This window comes from Antechinus flavipes, chromosome 1, assembly GCF_016432865.1.
Source record: "Antechinus flavipes isolate AdamAnt ecotype Samford, QLD, Australia chromosome 1, AdamAnt_v2, whole genome shotgun sequence".
Classification (NCBI taxonomy): Eukaryota; Metazoa; Chordata; class Mammalia; order Dasyuromorphia; family Dasyuridae; genus Antechinus; species Antechinus flavipes.
Window position 1 is genome coordinate 237,386,045 of NC_067398.1, and position 14,103 is coordinate 237,400,147.

Below are 14,103 nucleotides of genomic sequence, written 5' to 3' on the forward strand. Positions count from 1 at the left end.
GGGTCACAGGACTTTAACACAGGAATGTTAAGTATCTGAGACCAGATTTGAATTCAGGTCCTCCTGACTTCAGGGCTGGTGCTTTATCTACTGTATCATCCAGCAGCCCTTACATTTGTTTTTAAAACTTTGAGTTCCAGAGTTTCTCCTGTCCTCCCTACCCATCCCCCAGTAAAAAGGCACATGTGAAATTATGCAAAATATTTTCATAAAAATCATGTTGCAAAAGAAAATATAAATCTCCCCCAAAAATCCCTTAAGAAAAATAAAGTAAAAAATAAAAGTGTATGCTTCACTCTGTACTCTGATAATCAGTTCTTTCTCTGATTCTGGATAGTATTTTGTTATAAGTCCTTCAGAGTAGTTTTAGATCATTGTATTGTTCATCATCCCAGCTATTACACTGTACATAATACATTTCAGTTTGTTCATAGTTCATGGAGGAATCTCCAGGGTTTTCTGAGAGCATCCTGCTCATCATTTCTTATAAAATAACAATATTTCATCAAAATCACATACCACAATTTATTCCACTATTCCCCAATTGATGGGCCTTTTCTCATTTTCTAATTCTTTGTCCTAAAAAAAGAGCTACTATTAAAACACACACACACACACACACACACACACACACACACACACACACCCTCTTATTTGTTTATTTATTTATTTGTACATATAGGTCCTTTTCCTTTTTTTTTTTTAATCACTTTTGGGATTCATGTCCAGTAGATGTTTGATCAAAAGGTATGCATGATTTTTAGCCATTTGTGCATAGTTCATATTTTTTGATCATTTATCAATTGGAGAATGGCTATTATTTTAGTTTTTAATAAATTTAACTCAGTTCCCTATATATCTGAGAAGTGAAGCTTTCATCAGAGAAACTTGCTTCAAAATTCTTTTTACAATTACTGTTGCTAATTGTATTTCCCCTGTTAATTCTAATCTTTCTTTTCTTTCACCTTGTCCCTCCTCAAAAGGGTTTTGCTTCTGACTACTCCCTCCACCCCCCACTGAAATATGCCTTCACTTTTATTATTCTTCCCCTCCACTTTCCATCAGGATAAGAGAGATTTTTTTATAACCATAATGAGTATGCATATTATTTTCTCTTTGAGCCAGTTCTTCTGAGAGTAAGGTTCACTTACTCTCTTCTCTTCCACTGTAAAAGCTTTTTCTTGCCTCTTTTATAGTGGGTAATTTATGCCATTCTTCGTCTCTCTTTCCCATTGTCCTAATACATTCCTCTCTTACCCCCCTCCTTTTTTTTTTTTTTAGATATTATCCCTTCATATTCAACTCATATTTGTGACTTCGATCTATATACTCCATCTAATTGCCACAACAATGAGAAAGTTCTTATGAGTTACAAGTATCATCATCCCATGTAAGAATGTAAACAGATAAAACTTAAGTCTCTTATGATATTCCTTTCCTGATTACTCCTACTGTTTCTTCTGAATCCTGCATTTGAAAATCAAATTCTGAGGCAGCTAAATGGCACAGTGGATAAAGCACTAGCCCTGAAGTCAGGAGGACCTGAGTTCAAATTTGACCTCAGACACTTAACACTTCCTAGCTATGTGACCTGGGCAAGTCACTTAACCACAATTGCCTCAGCAAAAAAGAAAGAAAGAAAGAAAATCAAATTCTGTTCAACACTGGTCTTTAAATGATTATACTCAGTTTTGCTGAGATGATTATTCTTGGTTGCTTTCTAGAACATCACATTCCAAGCCTTTAGATCCTTTAATGGAGATGCTACTAAATCTTATGTTATTTTGATTGTGGCTCCACTGTATTTGAATTGTTTCTTTCTGGATGCTTACAATATTTTCTCCTTGACCTGAGAGTTCTGGAATTTGGCTATAATATTCCTGCGATTTTCATTTTAGTATCTTTCAAGAGGTAAACGGTAGATTCTTTCCATTTCCTATTTTACCCTATAGTTTTAGAATATTAGAACAGTTTTCCTTGATAATTTCTTGAAAGATGAAGTCTAGGCTCCTTTTCAGATTATGGCTTTCAAGTAGACCAATAATTTTTAAATTGTTTCTCCTGAATCTATTTTCCAGGTCAGTTGTTTTTCCAATGAGATATTTCACATTGTTTTCTAGTTTTTTCATTCTTTTGGTTTTGTTTTATCGTTTCTTGATATTTCATAAAGTCATTAGCTTCCATTTGTTCAATTCTAACTTTCAAAGAATTATTTTCTTTTTGTACTTCCTTTCTCATTGGTCATTTTTGCTTTTTACAGCATTCTTCTCATTAGCTTTTTGTATTATTTCCTTTTGCATCTGTCTGATCTCAATTTTTCCTTCATTTCTTTTACTTGATTTTCAAAATCTTTTTTTTAATCTTTCATACCTTGAGACCAATCATATTTTTCTCAGAAGCTTTGGATTTAGGAGCTTTGACTTTTATCTTCTTCTAAGTATGAGTTTTGATCTTCTCACCAATAGTAACTTTCTATGGTCAGAATCTTCTGTTATTTACTCACTTTACAATCTATTACTCAGCTTTTAACTCTTTGTTAAAGTTGGGCTCTGTTTCCAGGCTGGATGATGCACAGTTCAAAGCTTCTGGAGATCAGATAAGTATTCTCTTCTTGTTTGGAGCTGTGAGGAGAGTCCCTATTCCAGTGTGACTAGAAGTTCCAGTGTGCTAAAGCAACACAGTCTTTTCTCAGTGCTAATAAAGAGACCTCCTATGGGTTGAGACCTCTGGAGTAGCTGCCACATCCACTCCTAGTTTGCTAATTTTCCAAGGCCCTTTCACCCTACTTGAAACAAACCTTTCTTTTTGACCTTTCAAATTGTCTTTAGTGTCTTTGAGTGAAAGATCCAAAAACCACCAGGGCTGCTGCTGATTCAGAGGCCCCAAAGCCCTTTCCTACTTTTCTTGGTGTCAACTGTTAGACCAAAATTAGCACAAGCAGCAGAAAATTGATCCATTCTTTGTTGCATCTCAGCTTTGGAAGCTGCATTGAGTGCACAATCATCTGCAAACAAAAAACCATGCACCGACACTTCCTCTATTTTAGTTTTGTCTTGTAGCCTTTTTAAATTGAAGAATTTATCATCCAGGTGGTAGCTGGCTTTGATGCCATGTTTGCGCTCACTGAAGATGTCTGACAACATAACTAAAACTATCATGCTAAAAAGCATGGAAACACGCACACAACCTTATTTCATTCCACTGGTGACTGAGAAAATTCTAGAGCATTGTCCATTTAAAAAATTTTTTTTGGCTTGATATATTTTATCTCTTTTTCCTCCTTAAAAATAAAAAAAAAAATCAAAAAACTGTGGCATAAAAGATAGTTCTCTAGGATGGGAAGAGATAGATATTAATGGGGACATATAGACAATGTAAAGATTTATTTTTCATGTAAAAATGTAAATTACTCAGTTTAAGTTTTTAACTTTTCACTGCTGATTTGAATCAACATTTTAAAAACGTAACTAAAATAACAAGAGGCATTACCACATAGGTCATCATAATAACTTGGTATGGTCAGATCATTATTATTTTTTTTATTCATTTTTTCCAGCTTCTTTGTTACTTGGGCAAGACTCAGGCTCTTGTGGTGGAAGGACTCCTATCCCAAGCTTTTTGTGCTGATGGCTGTAGGCCTTGGCTGCTTTCCTGGTGCTTTCCTGGGGCTGTAGCATCCTGATACTCATTTGGTATTGTGCTGAGCCCTGTATAGGGGGCCTGGTACTGTGCCAAGGCTATGGAAAGTGGGGAGGAGGAATCCTGACTGCAAGTCTGCTGCTTTGGCTTTGATAGGGCAATTGGCTTTGGTCAGTGACCTGGGCTGGGGCTCAGAGTCTCACATTGGCTTGCTGAGGCAGGGCCTGCTGCTGGCTTGGCAGGATGCTGCCTGCCCTGGAGCACTCCCCCTTTCCTAGCAAGTTCAACTTTTCATGCAGACTTTCCAAGATGTCTTGGACTAGAAAATGGTTTCACCCCATTTTTTGTTGGTTCTGCTGTTACAGAATTCATTTTAAGGCACTATTTTATAGTTATTTGGAAATGAATATGTTTACTAGTGCTTACTACACCATCTTGGCTTTGGAAATTCCTATAACATATATATAGATAAAAATAGATAACTATAGTAAGAGTTTTCCTTTTTAATCTTGTGCATTTTATTTTATGCATTTAAAAACATTACTCTGAGAATGAGTCTTGGTTCCTCAACTTGACCATAGTTATTTAACATAATAATAGATTAAGCCGTGATTTCAAAAAGAATCAAAATCTCTTTGTGGATTTCCAAAGGAAAAAAAAAACAAACCTAGGAATTATCCCTACAAATCCATAGAAGAACCATTCTACCAATATATGTATATGTATTCTCATACTTATTTTCAAATTTAAATACTGGAAATACTAATGATTTTCTCAGCATGAGTGAACACTCTATATAACAAACCATCTATTTATTAGATAAGTTAACAGGAGGGGGCATACCATGTTAATTTAAACAGATGTAAATATAAGTATTCTGAATAGCTACAGATAGATACATATAAAAACTAAATAATATCAAACACAAACCATAGATCAATTAGTTCTTTCTTTTGCAAGTATAACTCTATATGTAGACACTGACATAAATATGTATATATATGACTTGATTGTCTATGTAAGATATATATGTATATGTACATATATACATACGTGTGTGTGTACATACACACACACACGTATGTATATATGCATATTTGTATCAAACACTTACCTGTATCGGTGTTTATAACTCATGGAACCAAACTTGCTGAGTTTTCTTGACAAAGAATTTGATTCATTCTCTGGTATTCTAAGTGATTTTGAAAATAAAGCAAAATAGACATCCATATTATTTAATCAAAATATTCAAAAAATTATAGAATAACACTTTATTTGAGTAATTAAATGAATAGTTCTGTTTTCTGAGATTGAGATTTGAATGCATAAGCTTTTAAAAGAATATATATTCTCAGTTTTAAGATTCTCCTAGAATCAGTTGATTTTTACAAAATTTCTTGATCTTTGACCATTATCAATTAAGCACAACTGTAATTTACTTTGGAAAATCAGTTTTTACTTGCTTATAAAATGGAACACAAATATCATTCTGAAGTGTCTTCAAAACATTTTTATTTTATGCTACATCATTTTCTTAACTCAGATTATGAGGATCTGATAATTTTTCTTTTTTTCTTTTTAAAGATCCACTTGTGTGATATACTTTAAAACATTTAATCCATTAAAAAAATGCTTCTAGACAGAGATGAGCAATGATTAAATATTAACAGAGATATGAAAGTTTTGGATCATGATATATCATTTAGATTATGATAACATTGACCATTTTTAACATGTACATGAGTTATGATTAAGTTTTTATACATGTAAGCTTGTATGCATATTTTATATTTGTCTATTTATGTAAGTCTGAAAGACAACACGAAGGTGAATAAAGATTTTTGAGAAATAATAAAAAATTATGAATAATTTTTTGAAAATATTCCTTTGATTAGATTATCACAATGAATAAAACTTTTACCTAAAGAACGTGTGATGTTCAACACAGCCTTTCCAGAGATGTTTGCAAGTGCTTTTACTTGGGGCTTCAAAAAAGAATGAAGTTTCATTGCACTGAAATAAAAGACAGTAAGAATTACTCATCATGCAAAATTTTAATTCTACAGAAAAGTCTCCTTTGTTGCAAAATATTCAAATGAAATAAAGAATACTTGAAAGTATAAATATTGTTCCCTATTATGCTTTAACAAGTCTTGATGATTTTCCAAAGCTGAAAAAAAAAATTACTAGCCAATTCTTCAGTAAAATAAAGAATGACAATTGTGAATGTGAAAGTGAATTGGAGTATGTGTGATGTTTATGCTGATATAATTTTGTGGTATCTATTATGGAAAAAAAATGTAATTTTTTTTGGTCACCATAGTCATGGATTCTTTGATTCAGACCAGGAAGGTAATGGGAAAACTGTCTAATTCAATCCCCATTTTATTGATGATAAAACTAATGAACAGAAAGGCAAAATTACTCATCAAAGGCCTAAATAGCTAAGCAATATTGGTAGATTTTTCTTTCCCAACCTTTCTTACCCCATTCTTTAGAAAACATATAAGGATTTTTTTTTTATTTCTAGAACAAAGTAAAATAAATTAAAAAGAAAAAATGTCTAAACAATACCTACAAGTCCCCTAGCGTTCTTGGGTACCTTGGGTTACTAACACAGAAAAAAAATCTTAAGGAACAAACAGAAAAAAACTAGGGATATGAAAATAGGGATGAAAGAGGATTCTCAAATCATTATATATTCATATAGGGAAAATAGGGAGTAAAATGATTAGTTCTGTTATTCTTTCTCTTTTTAAATTTTTCTTCATGTGACATTCTGGGTAAAATTTTACGAGGATGATTTTTTGTTTGTTTGTTTTTTAAATGTTTAAATACAAAAACTTCAATTTCCCCTGGAAATTCATTTTCTGATAAGAAAGAATATTCCAAGAATATTGGGGTAAAAGATAGAAGGAAAGAAGGTTACAAGTTACAAGATGATGCTGATTTTTCTCAGGTCACAAAAGTTTCTGTACTTTCACTTCAATTCCTAAACATTCTTGGAAAAATAAATTATTTTACTTGTTCTTTTCCAGCACAAAACATGGCACAGGCAAGAATCTGACAAAATTAATATCTTAATCCCTTTGTGACCTTTGTGTGCTACTACTTTCTGCTAAAAAAATAAAAAGAATGAGAATTTTTCTTGTAATGGGTTTTCTCTTAAGGCAGTGATAATTTCACAGTCTCCATGGTCACCAATTCCAATCTTTGGTGGACTTAGCCTTTTATGTATGTGGGCTCCAAAGGAAAAAGCACACTTTTGGTAATCTCTACTATAGGAAAGCCTTCATTAAAGAATCTTCTCCATAAATAACTATTGCCTATAGATCACACCATATCTACCTCTAATTTCAACAGCTTCTCCCCTTAAATAATTACTTCTCTTATCAGCCAAGACTAGTGCCTTGATTCTAGATTAGCAGGATTTTTTGATAAGAAGCCCTAACTCCAGTAACTAAATTGGGAAACAGATGATGAATATTCTTTATTTAACAACCACCAAACAAATATTTATCAGAGCTAAGCATTCAAATTAGTCTGTTTAGGCTTATTATCTCCTTTTCTGTTATCTGTTTCACTTAATTGGTAATTGGCTTTAGTTGACTGTTACATTATTCAGAACAATTTTAGGTCATTTAAAATGTTTTCCTGGAAGAGAGAGATAAGAGTTTTTTCTACAAATATTTCATGGTCCAGTCACTGTCTTCCCAGACATTTATATTTTATAGTCTATGAATGGGCAACATCTTTCCTAAGTCAAATGTCATGTAGATAGGAAGGAGAAAAATTGTGTTTATCTCCCTACCTAACAGTAGATCGCTAGGGAGAGCAACTTTGTCCAAATGTCCCTCAATTTAAGGTGATAGGAAGGTATCTTCCCTTCTATCACTACAAGTTCCCTCTTAGGCACTTGAAGCCTTCTGTGTCCTTTGTAATTCTAGCATCCTAGATTCACATTAGACAGTAAAAAGAATTCATTAAAGTAGAGCCAATAGGGTAGAGAAAAAGCAGGGGCTCATCTGAGCTATCTCAAAGCCCCTTCAAAAAACTTTAATGCCTCAAAACAAATTTTGGAGCAGCAGAACCCACAAAAAAACAGTGTGAAACAATTTTCCAGCCCAAGACAACTTAGAAGATCAGAAGAAAAGATCTGTTGCACCAGGGTAAAAATGGAACGAAGTCCAGTGCAGCCCCTAACTTCCCAGCCTTGGGGGACAACTGAATCATTGGGGACAATGGTAATGGATCTCTCAGTCCATAAATAATAAGGGGGTCAAACAGCTGGTCAGAAGATTATAGGAGTCCCTTTGCAGGCACTGGGGCCAGGACTCTGTTGCATCGTCCATGTCTAGATCTGGGTCTCAATCCCAGGGCAAGAAAGACCACTGTTACTTTTGCAACTTCTGGGGAGCTGGGACTCTGGTGACAGTTCTAAGGCTGAGAAGAGTGCTTGTGGCTGCTTACAGGCCAGAACATAGAAATTATGAATTGGTCTCTGAGAAGAACTCAAAAAGAAATTTAAAAAGCAAGTAAGTGAGGTAGATATAAAATTGGGAAGAGATATGGGAGTGATTTAAGAAAATCATGAAGAAAGAGTGAATAACTTGGTAGAGGAAGCACAAAAATTCCTTGAGGAGAAGAACTCCTTAAAAAGTAGAATTAGCCAAATGGAAAAGGAGGCACAAAGAAATTCATTGAAATATGATGTTTAGAACAGAAAAGAGCTAGAAATTACAACCAAGAAAAAGGAAAAAGACAAATGTTGGAGGGGATATGGAATGTGACACTAACACAATTTTGGTAAAATTGCATACTTATTCAAATCTGTAGATGCAAAGAGAAAAGAGCAGAACCAGGAGAATACTGTATGCAGTAACAGCAATATTGTATGATGATCAACTGTGAATGGCTTAATTATTCTCAGTAATACAATGATTCAAGACAAATCTGAAGGATCTATGATGAAAAATGATATCCATCTGCAAAGAATGAACTGATAGAATTTTTTTGAACTGATGGAATCTGAATGCAAATTAAATCATATTTTTTTCTTTTCTTTTAATCTGTTTTCTTTCAAATACAATTAAAATGGAAATATATTTTAGGTGACTGAGGAGGGAAGTGAAAGAAGGGAGAGAGAAAATTTGGAACTTAAATATAAAGGGGGGGAATTTAAACTTTTTAAAGTCTAATTGGGGGAAAAATAAAACTTAATTAAAAGAAGAAAAAATTCATTAAGCAAGGTACTGTATGTGCTGGGGATATAATGAAAGGCAATATAAATGAAAAGCAATTTCTGCTCTCAAGTAGCTCAAGTCTCCTATTATAATAGGAGACACAACCTGAAAACAATTGTAATAAATTGGAGGTAACCAATGGGGGAAGTCACTAGCCTTAAAGAGAATTAAGAACTACTTCCAGTAGTAGATGAAACTTTAGTTGGAACTTGAAGATAGGCTGGAGATGGAAAGGGAGAATTCTCAGCATAGGAGACTTGGCTTCTGGGCATCTCTGTCATCCCAGACACTGAAACTGAGGTGCAGTAATTAGAATGCTGGGCATAGAGTCAGAAAGTTCAAATCTAGCCTCAGATACTTATTGTGTGAAACTAGGCAAATTATTTAATCTCTGTCTTAGTTTTCTCAACTGGGAAGTAGAGATAATCATACCTATCTAGTAGGTTTGTTGTGAGGATAAAATAGGATAACATTTGTAAGGTTCTTAAGCATACTATCTGGCACAAATTAGGCATTGTAAATACTTATTTCCTTCTCCTTCCCCCCCACAGAATTCTTGGTCTAACAAGGGCCTGTTTTTCAGAAGTTCTTTTTCTTTCTTTTCTTTTTTTTTAAACTAAAGCTTTTTATTTTCAAAACATGAATGGATAATTTTTTAACATTAACTCTTGCAAAATCTTGTGTTCCAAATTCCCCTCCTTCTCTCCACTTCTCCCCTAGATGGCAAGTAATCCAATATATGTTAAACATGTTAAAAAGTATATGTTAAATCCAACATGTATATACATATTTACACAATTATCTTGTTGCACAAGAAAAATCAGATCAAAGGGGAAAAAATGAAAAAGAAAATAAAATGAAAGCAAACAACAACAAAAAGAGTGAAAATCTTATGTTGTAATCTATACTCAGTTATGGCTCTCTTTATCACAAGATCATTGGAACTAGTCTGAATCATCTCATTTTTGAGGAGAAACACATCCATCAGAATTGATCATCATATAATCTTCTTGTTGACATTTACAATGATCTCCTGATTCTGCTCATTTCACTCAGTATCAGTTCATATAAGTTTCTCCAGGTTGCTCTGTAATCATCCTGCTGATCATTTCTTACAGAACAATAATATTCATAACATTTATATACCATAACTTACTCAGCCATTCTCCAATTGATGGGCATCCATTAGTTTCCAGTTTCTTGCCACTACAAAAAGGGCTGCCACAAACATTTTTGCACATGTGAGTCCCTTTCCCTCCTTTAAGATCTCTTCAGGATATAAGTCCAGAAGAATCACTTCTGGATCGAAGGGTAATTACATTTGGAAAGTCCTTTTGGCATAGTTCCAAATTGCTCTCCAGAATAGTTGAATCAGTTCACAACTCCACCAACAATATATTAGTGTCCCAGTTTTCCCACATTTCCTCCAATATTTGTCATTATTTTTTCCTGTCATTTTAGCCAATCTGAGAGGTGTGTAGTGGTATCTCAGAATTGTCTTAATTTGTATTTCTCTGATCAATAGTGATTTGGAGTACCTTTTCATATAACTAAAAATGGTTTCAATTTCTTCATCTGAAAATTGTCTGTTCATATCCTTTGACCATTTGTCAATTGGAGAATGGTTTGAGTTCTTATAAATTTGAGTCAATTCTCTACATATTTTAGAAATGAGGCCTTTATCAGAAAGAGGTTCTTTTTCTAATCCTATTTTCACAATCCATACTATTGATATTTGGGCCCACTAAAGTAGTGACCATCCAAGAGTTAACCAGGCTCTAGATATATTTTTCAAGATGTTCTTAGTTCTCGTAGCATATTATTGATCATAGTCCCTCTGGATTTTTTGCTTGAGTGTGCTACTTGGAGAGGACTGGGATTTTACAGCTTTAATTTATAGATTTTACCACTTAATGGTCTCTCCCCCATCTTTTATGGGGATTGAATCTAGCATCTCTCAAATGGCTGATATGCAAAATGTTATGTTCTCTTATATGATTCTATAATTAGAAAATTTATGATTTTGTATAACCTTAACCTTTACAACTTATTGAAATGTTTACTGGGAGTGGAAAGGGTTCTGATATAAAAATACAAACTCTTTTCTTCTTCCTCAGTTTTAGAAAACTGCCAGTACTTTCAATTTAGAATAACTAGCTTTTATCACAGGATTTTATTGCTACTATCAGAATATAGAAGAATCATTATTATGGGATGTTCCTTGCTTTCTTTTTTTAATTTTTGAGAATAACATGTGTAATACAGGTATTATTAACTTTTTAAAAAATTGATATCATTGTCATGTAAATAAATCTGACCCAGGACATTTTCCTTTGGTAATTCTCTTATAGCTAATTGAATTTATTTTACTGGCATTGGATTATTTAAGATTTATATTGATGTCCAGTTAGTTTTGGTATTATGTTTTTAAAGGTATTCTCAATTCTGATAGCATATTATTGAACATAGTAGCTTCTTATAATGCTTTTTACATCTTCTGATTTTGTAGTGATTTCAATGATGAGTGGTTTTTTTAAATTTTTAATTGTTTTTACCTTTTAAAATCAAGTTGCCTAAAAGAATTAATTACTCCTATTGGTTAAACTAATAGCTATTGATAATAAGCATTCTACAAAACAATTTGATATTAGACAAATTAAGTGGCTTGAAGTCCAATTCTTTTACTTTCTATTGCTAGATATGTGTCTCATTTAAATGACTGACAAAACAAAAAACACATTAGGTTTATGGCAGCAGTTTTTGTACTAGGTGACAAAATGGATATTATATGATATCCATTGATTGCATTAGGACTAAACAAAAAAATTGTGGTACATGAATGAAATGAAGCAATACTGTGCTACAAGAAAACATGATAATACAAAGAAATGTAGAAAGACTTACATAAGCTGTTACAAAGTGAAATAAGCAGAACTAAAAAAACTCAATATTGTATGAATATAGAAAAAATTGACCACAAAATAATCAAAGATGAATGTTGTTAATTTATAAAGAATAGGTTTGACTTCAATAAAGAGAGATAAGATAGAGAGATCCTGTGTGGAGAGGAGACTGATGTGTGTAGAATGTTGCAAATAATATCAGATCTTAATGTATTTGTTGATTTTGCTGACGTTTTCTCTGCTTTTAAAGAATATTTGTCGTATGGAATAAATGTCTGAGATGGAGAAAAAGTAGTATCAAGTCATCAATTAGATAAAAGGAAAATATTATTATTTTATTATTCTATTCTATATTATTTCTAACTATCCTCTTCACACTTGTAAAATAATATGTACTCATACATTTGAATGGCAATGCTTATTTTTTACAACAAGCATTTCAGTAGAAAATAAATTGTCAAGTTTATTTCATTAGAATTTGCACTGCATTAAACGTCAATACAAAACAAATACAGATGGACAGACCTTGACACCATGTTTTCCTTCATGTACCTCATAAACATGGAACTATAACTGCACTTCAAGGGTGTATTATTTTCAGGTGATGATTAAAGGAAGTCCTCACACCCCTACATTCTTTTTCTCAGTTTCCTTAAAACTACCTGCCTGTCAAGGCATGAAACTTTAAGATTCTGGCAAACAAGGTATCCATTACAAGAATAGTCTGGAAAGACTTCACTTAAGAGTAGAAGCAAATGCTAAGCATTTTCCCACTATAATATTCTCTTTTATATTTCTAAAATTTCCCACTAGTCCTCAGAATATCAAATATGACATCTCTTCTATCTTGATTAATATATTTTAGAGTGAAATTAGTCTTCTTTGTATTCTACATACATCTGTGTCCTGATATTCTATATCTCCAAATCAAGAACAAATTACTCTACTACAGATAATTAACCTCTCATTTGCCCTATTATATAAAAGTTTTTTCTTTGCTAAAATGAGAAAGACTATTGTTCATTATAATTTCCTATACATTTTCTACTATTCCTGTTTTTCTGCTTAAAGAAAACCTGCCAATGTATAGACATTCCATTCCCCCATCCACTCCCCCAAAGTAAAAGCAGCTTTATTTCACAGAGCATTTTAAATTGGGTCCCAGCAAATCCCTCCCCACTCTCACCCCCCTCATCCTGGTTTTAGTCATAAACTTACATCTTTGCCCAGCACTCTGAGTTCAAACTGTGTCTCTTTAAAGTGGACTTTTGTAATTCGCGGCCTAAAGAAAGCAGAGACATTTTTTTTTTTTTTTTTTAGTTTAGTATGGTTTTAAAATTTTTATCTTAAAGAACTAAAGTTACAACAGTTTAAAAAAGTATACAAAGGCTAAAACTTGATGAAACTAACAGCAAATGCATAGATAACCCTATCTCTTTTTTGTTTGTGGGTTCTTGCTCTTCTTTCAGACTGTCAAGCCTCTAGACTCCTGATTTTTGCTTGATTCTTTATGCTTTTCCTTTCTATGGATGATATTCCAGAAATTTTCTACTAAGTGTGTCCTTGAAAACCAAAGGGCTCTGAAATTCTGTTCCATATATAACAGGAAAGATAATGCAGGGGCTACAATTTTCTATTCTTTTTCATTCTACACACAATTCAGATATATAATTTTTTGAGTAGTGCTGTCCCAAATGTGGATTTTGAAAGGTCCAAGGCAGAAAGTGCTAAACAAGAGTACCTTCAAGAGTATTCTTGTTAGAAAGGTATTCCATTCTCTATGAAGGAAAAAAGTAATTAAAAAAAAAATGAACCTTTTGGTTTATAAAGTAAGGTATTAGAAAACAATGTACCTATCTCTTCTTGTCAGTGTACTTATAAGGTTATTTATCAGCTACTGCTTGGACCTGCACATTTTCCAGTATTCCCTTCAGAAACACATGGATGTGTAGTAGACAGCCATTATTATAGATTAGATTGTAAAGTCATACATACCAGAAATATTTCCCTACTAGTTTCTTATTCTTGTAGACAACCACACCCACAGGAGTTAAACCTAAGAAATATTCAGACTTGCCTTCTCCCTAGGGAAAAAAAAAGTTATTCATTTACTACTATGCATTTCTCTATTTTGAAAGAGTCACTCAAGTATTCTAAGGACCACTATACAATAAAACTCAGGACCAGATATGGTTTAATTGTGAAGGAAAACTTCAGAACCTATCAAAAGTCTAGTATAAACTTCTAAACTTTAATTACTTTTATTACTCCATTATAAGAAAGTCAGACATATCTGACAAGTTTCCATATTGTCTAGG

At 32.9% G+C, this 14,103-nt stretch overlaps 1 protein-coding gene across 2 annotated transcripts in view; it reads right to left on the reverse strand.

Annotated features, from left to right (window-relative positions):
- EPB41L4A (erythrocyte membrane protein band 4.1 like 4A) overlaps nucleotides 1-14,103 on the reverse strand; it is a 171,841-nt gene that overhangs the window by 59,265 nt on the left and 98,473 nt on the right. For both annotated transcript variants that reach the window (XM_051998340.1, XM_051998329.1), the window contains exons 8-11: nucleotides 13,781-13,869; nucleotides 13,004-13,067; nucleotides 5,561-5,652; nucleotides 4,754-4,831 (exon numbers count right to left, since the gene is read on the reverse strand). In XM_051998340.1, the coding sequence (XP_051854300.1) occupies nucleotides 4,754-4,831; nucleotides 5,561-5,652; nucleotides 13,004-13,067; nucleotides 13,781-13,869 (323 nt within the window). The remainder of the gene's footprint in view (nucleotides 1-4,753; nucleotides 4,832-5,560; nucleotides 5,653-13,003; nucleotides 13,068-13,780; nucleotides 13,870-14,103) is intronic.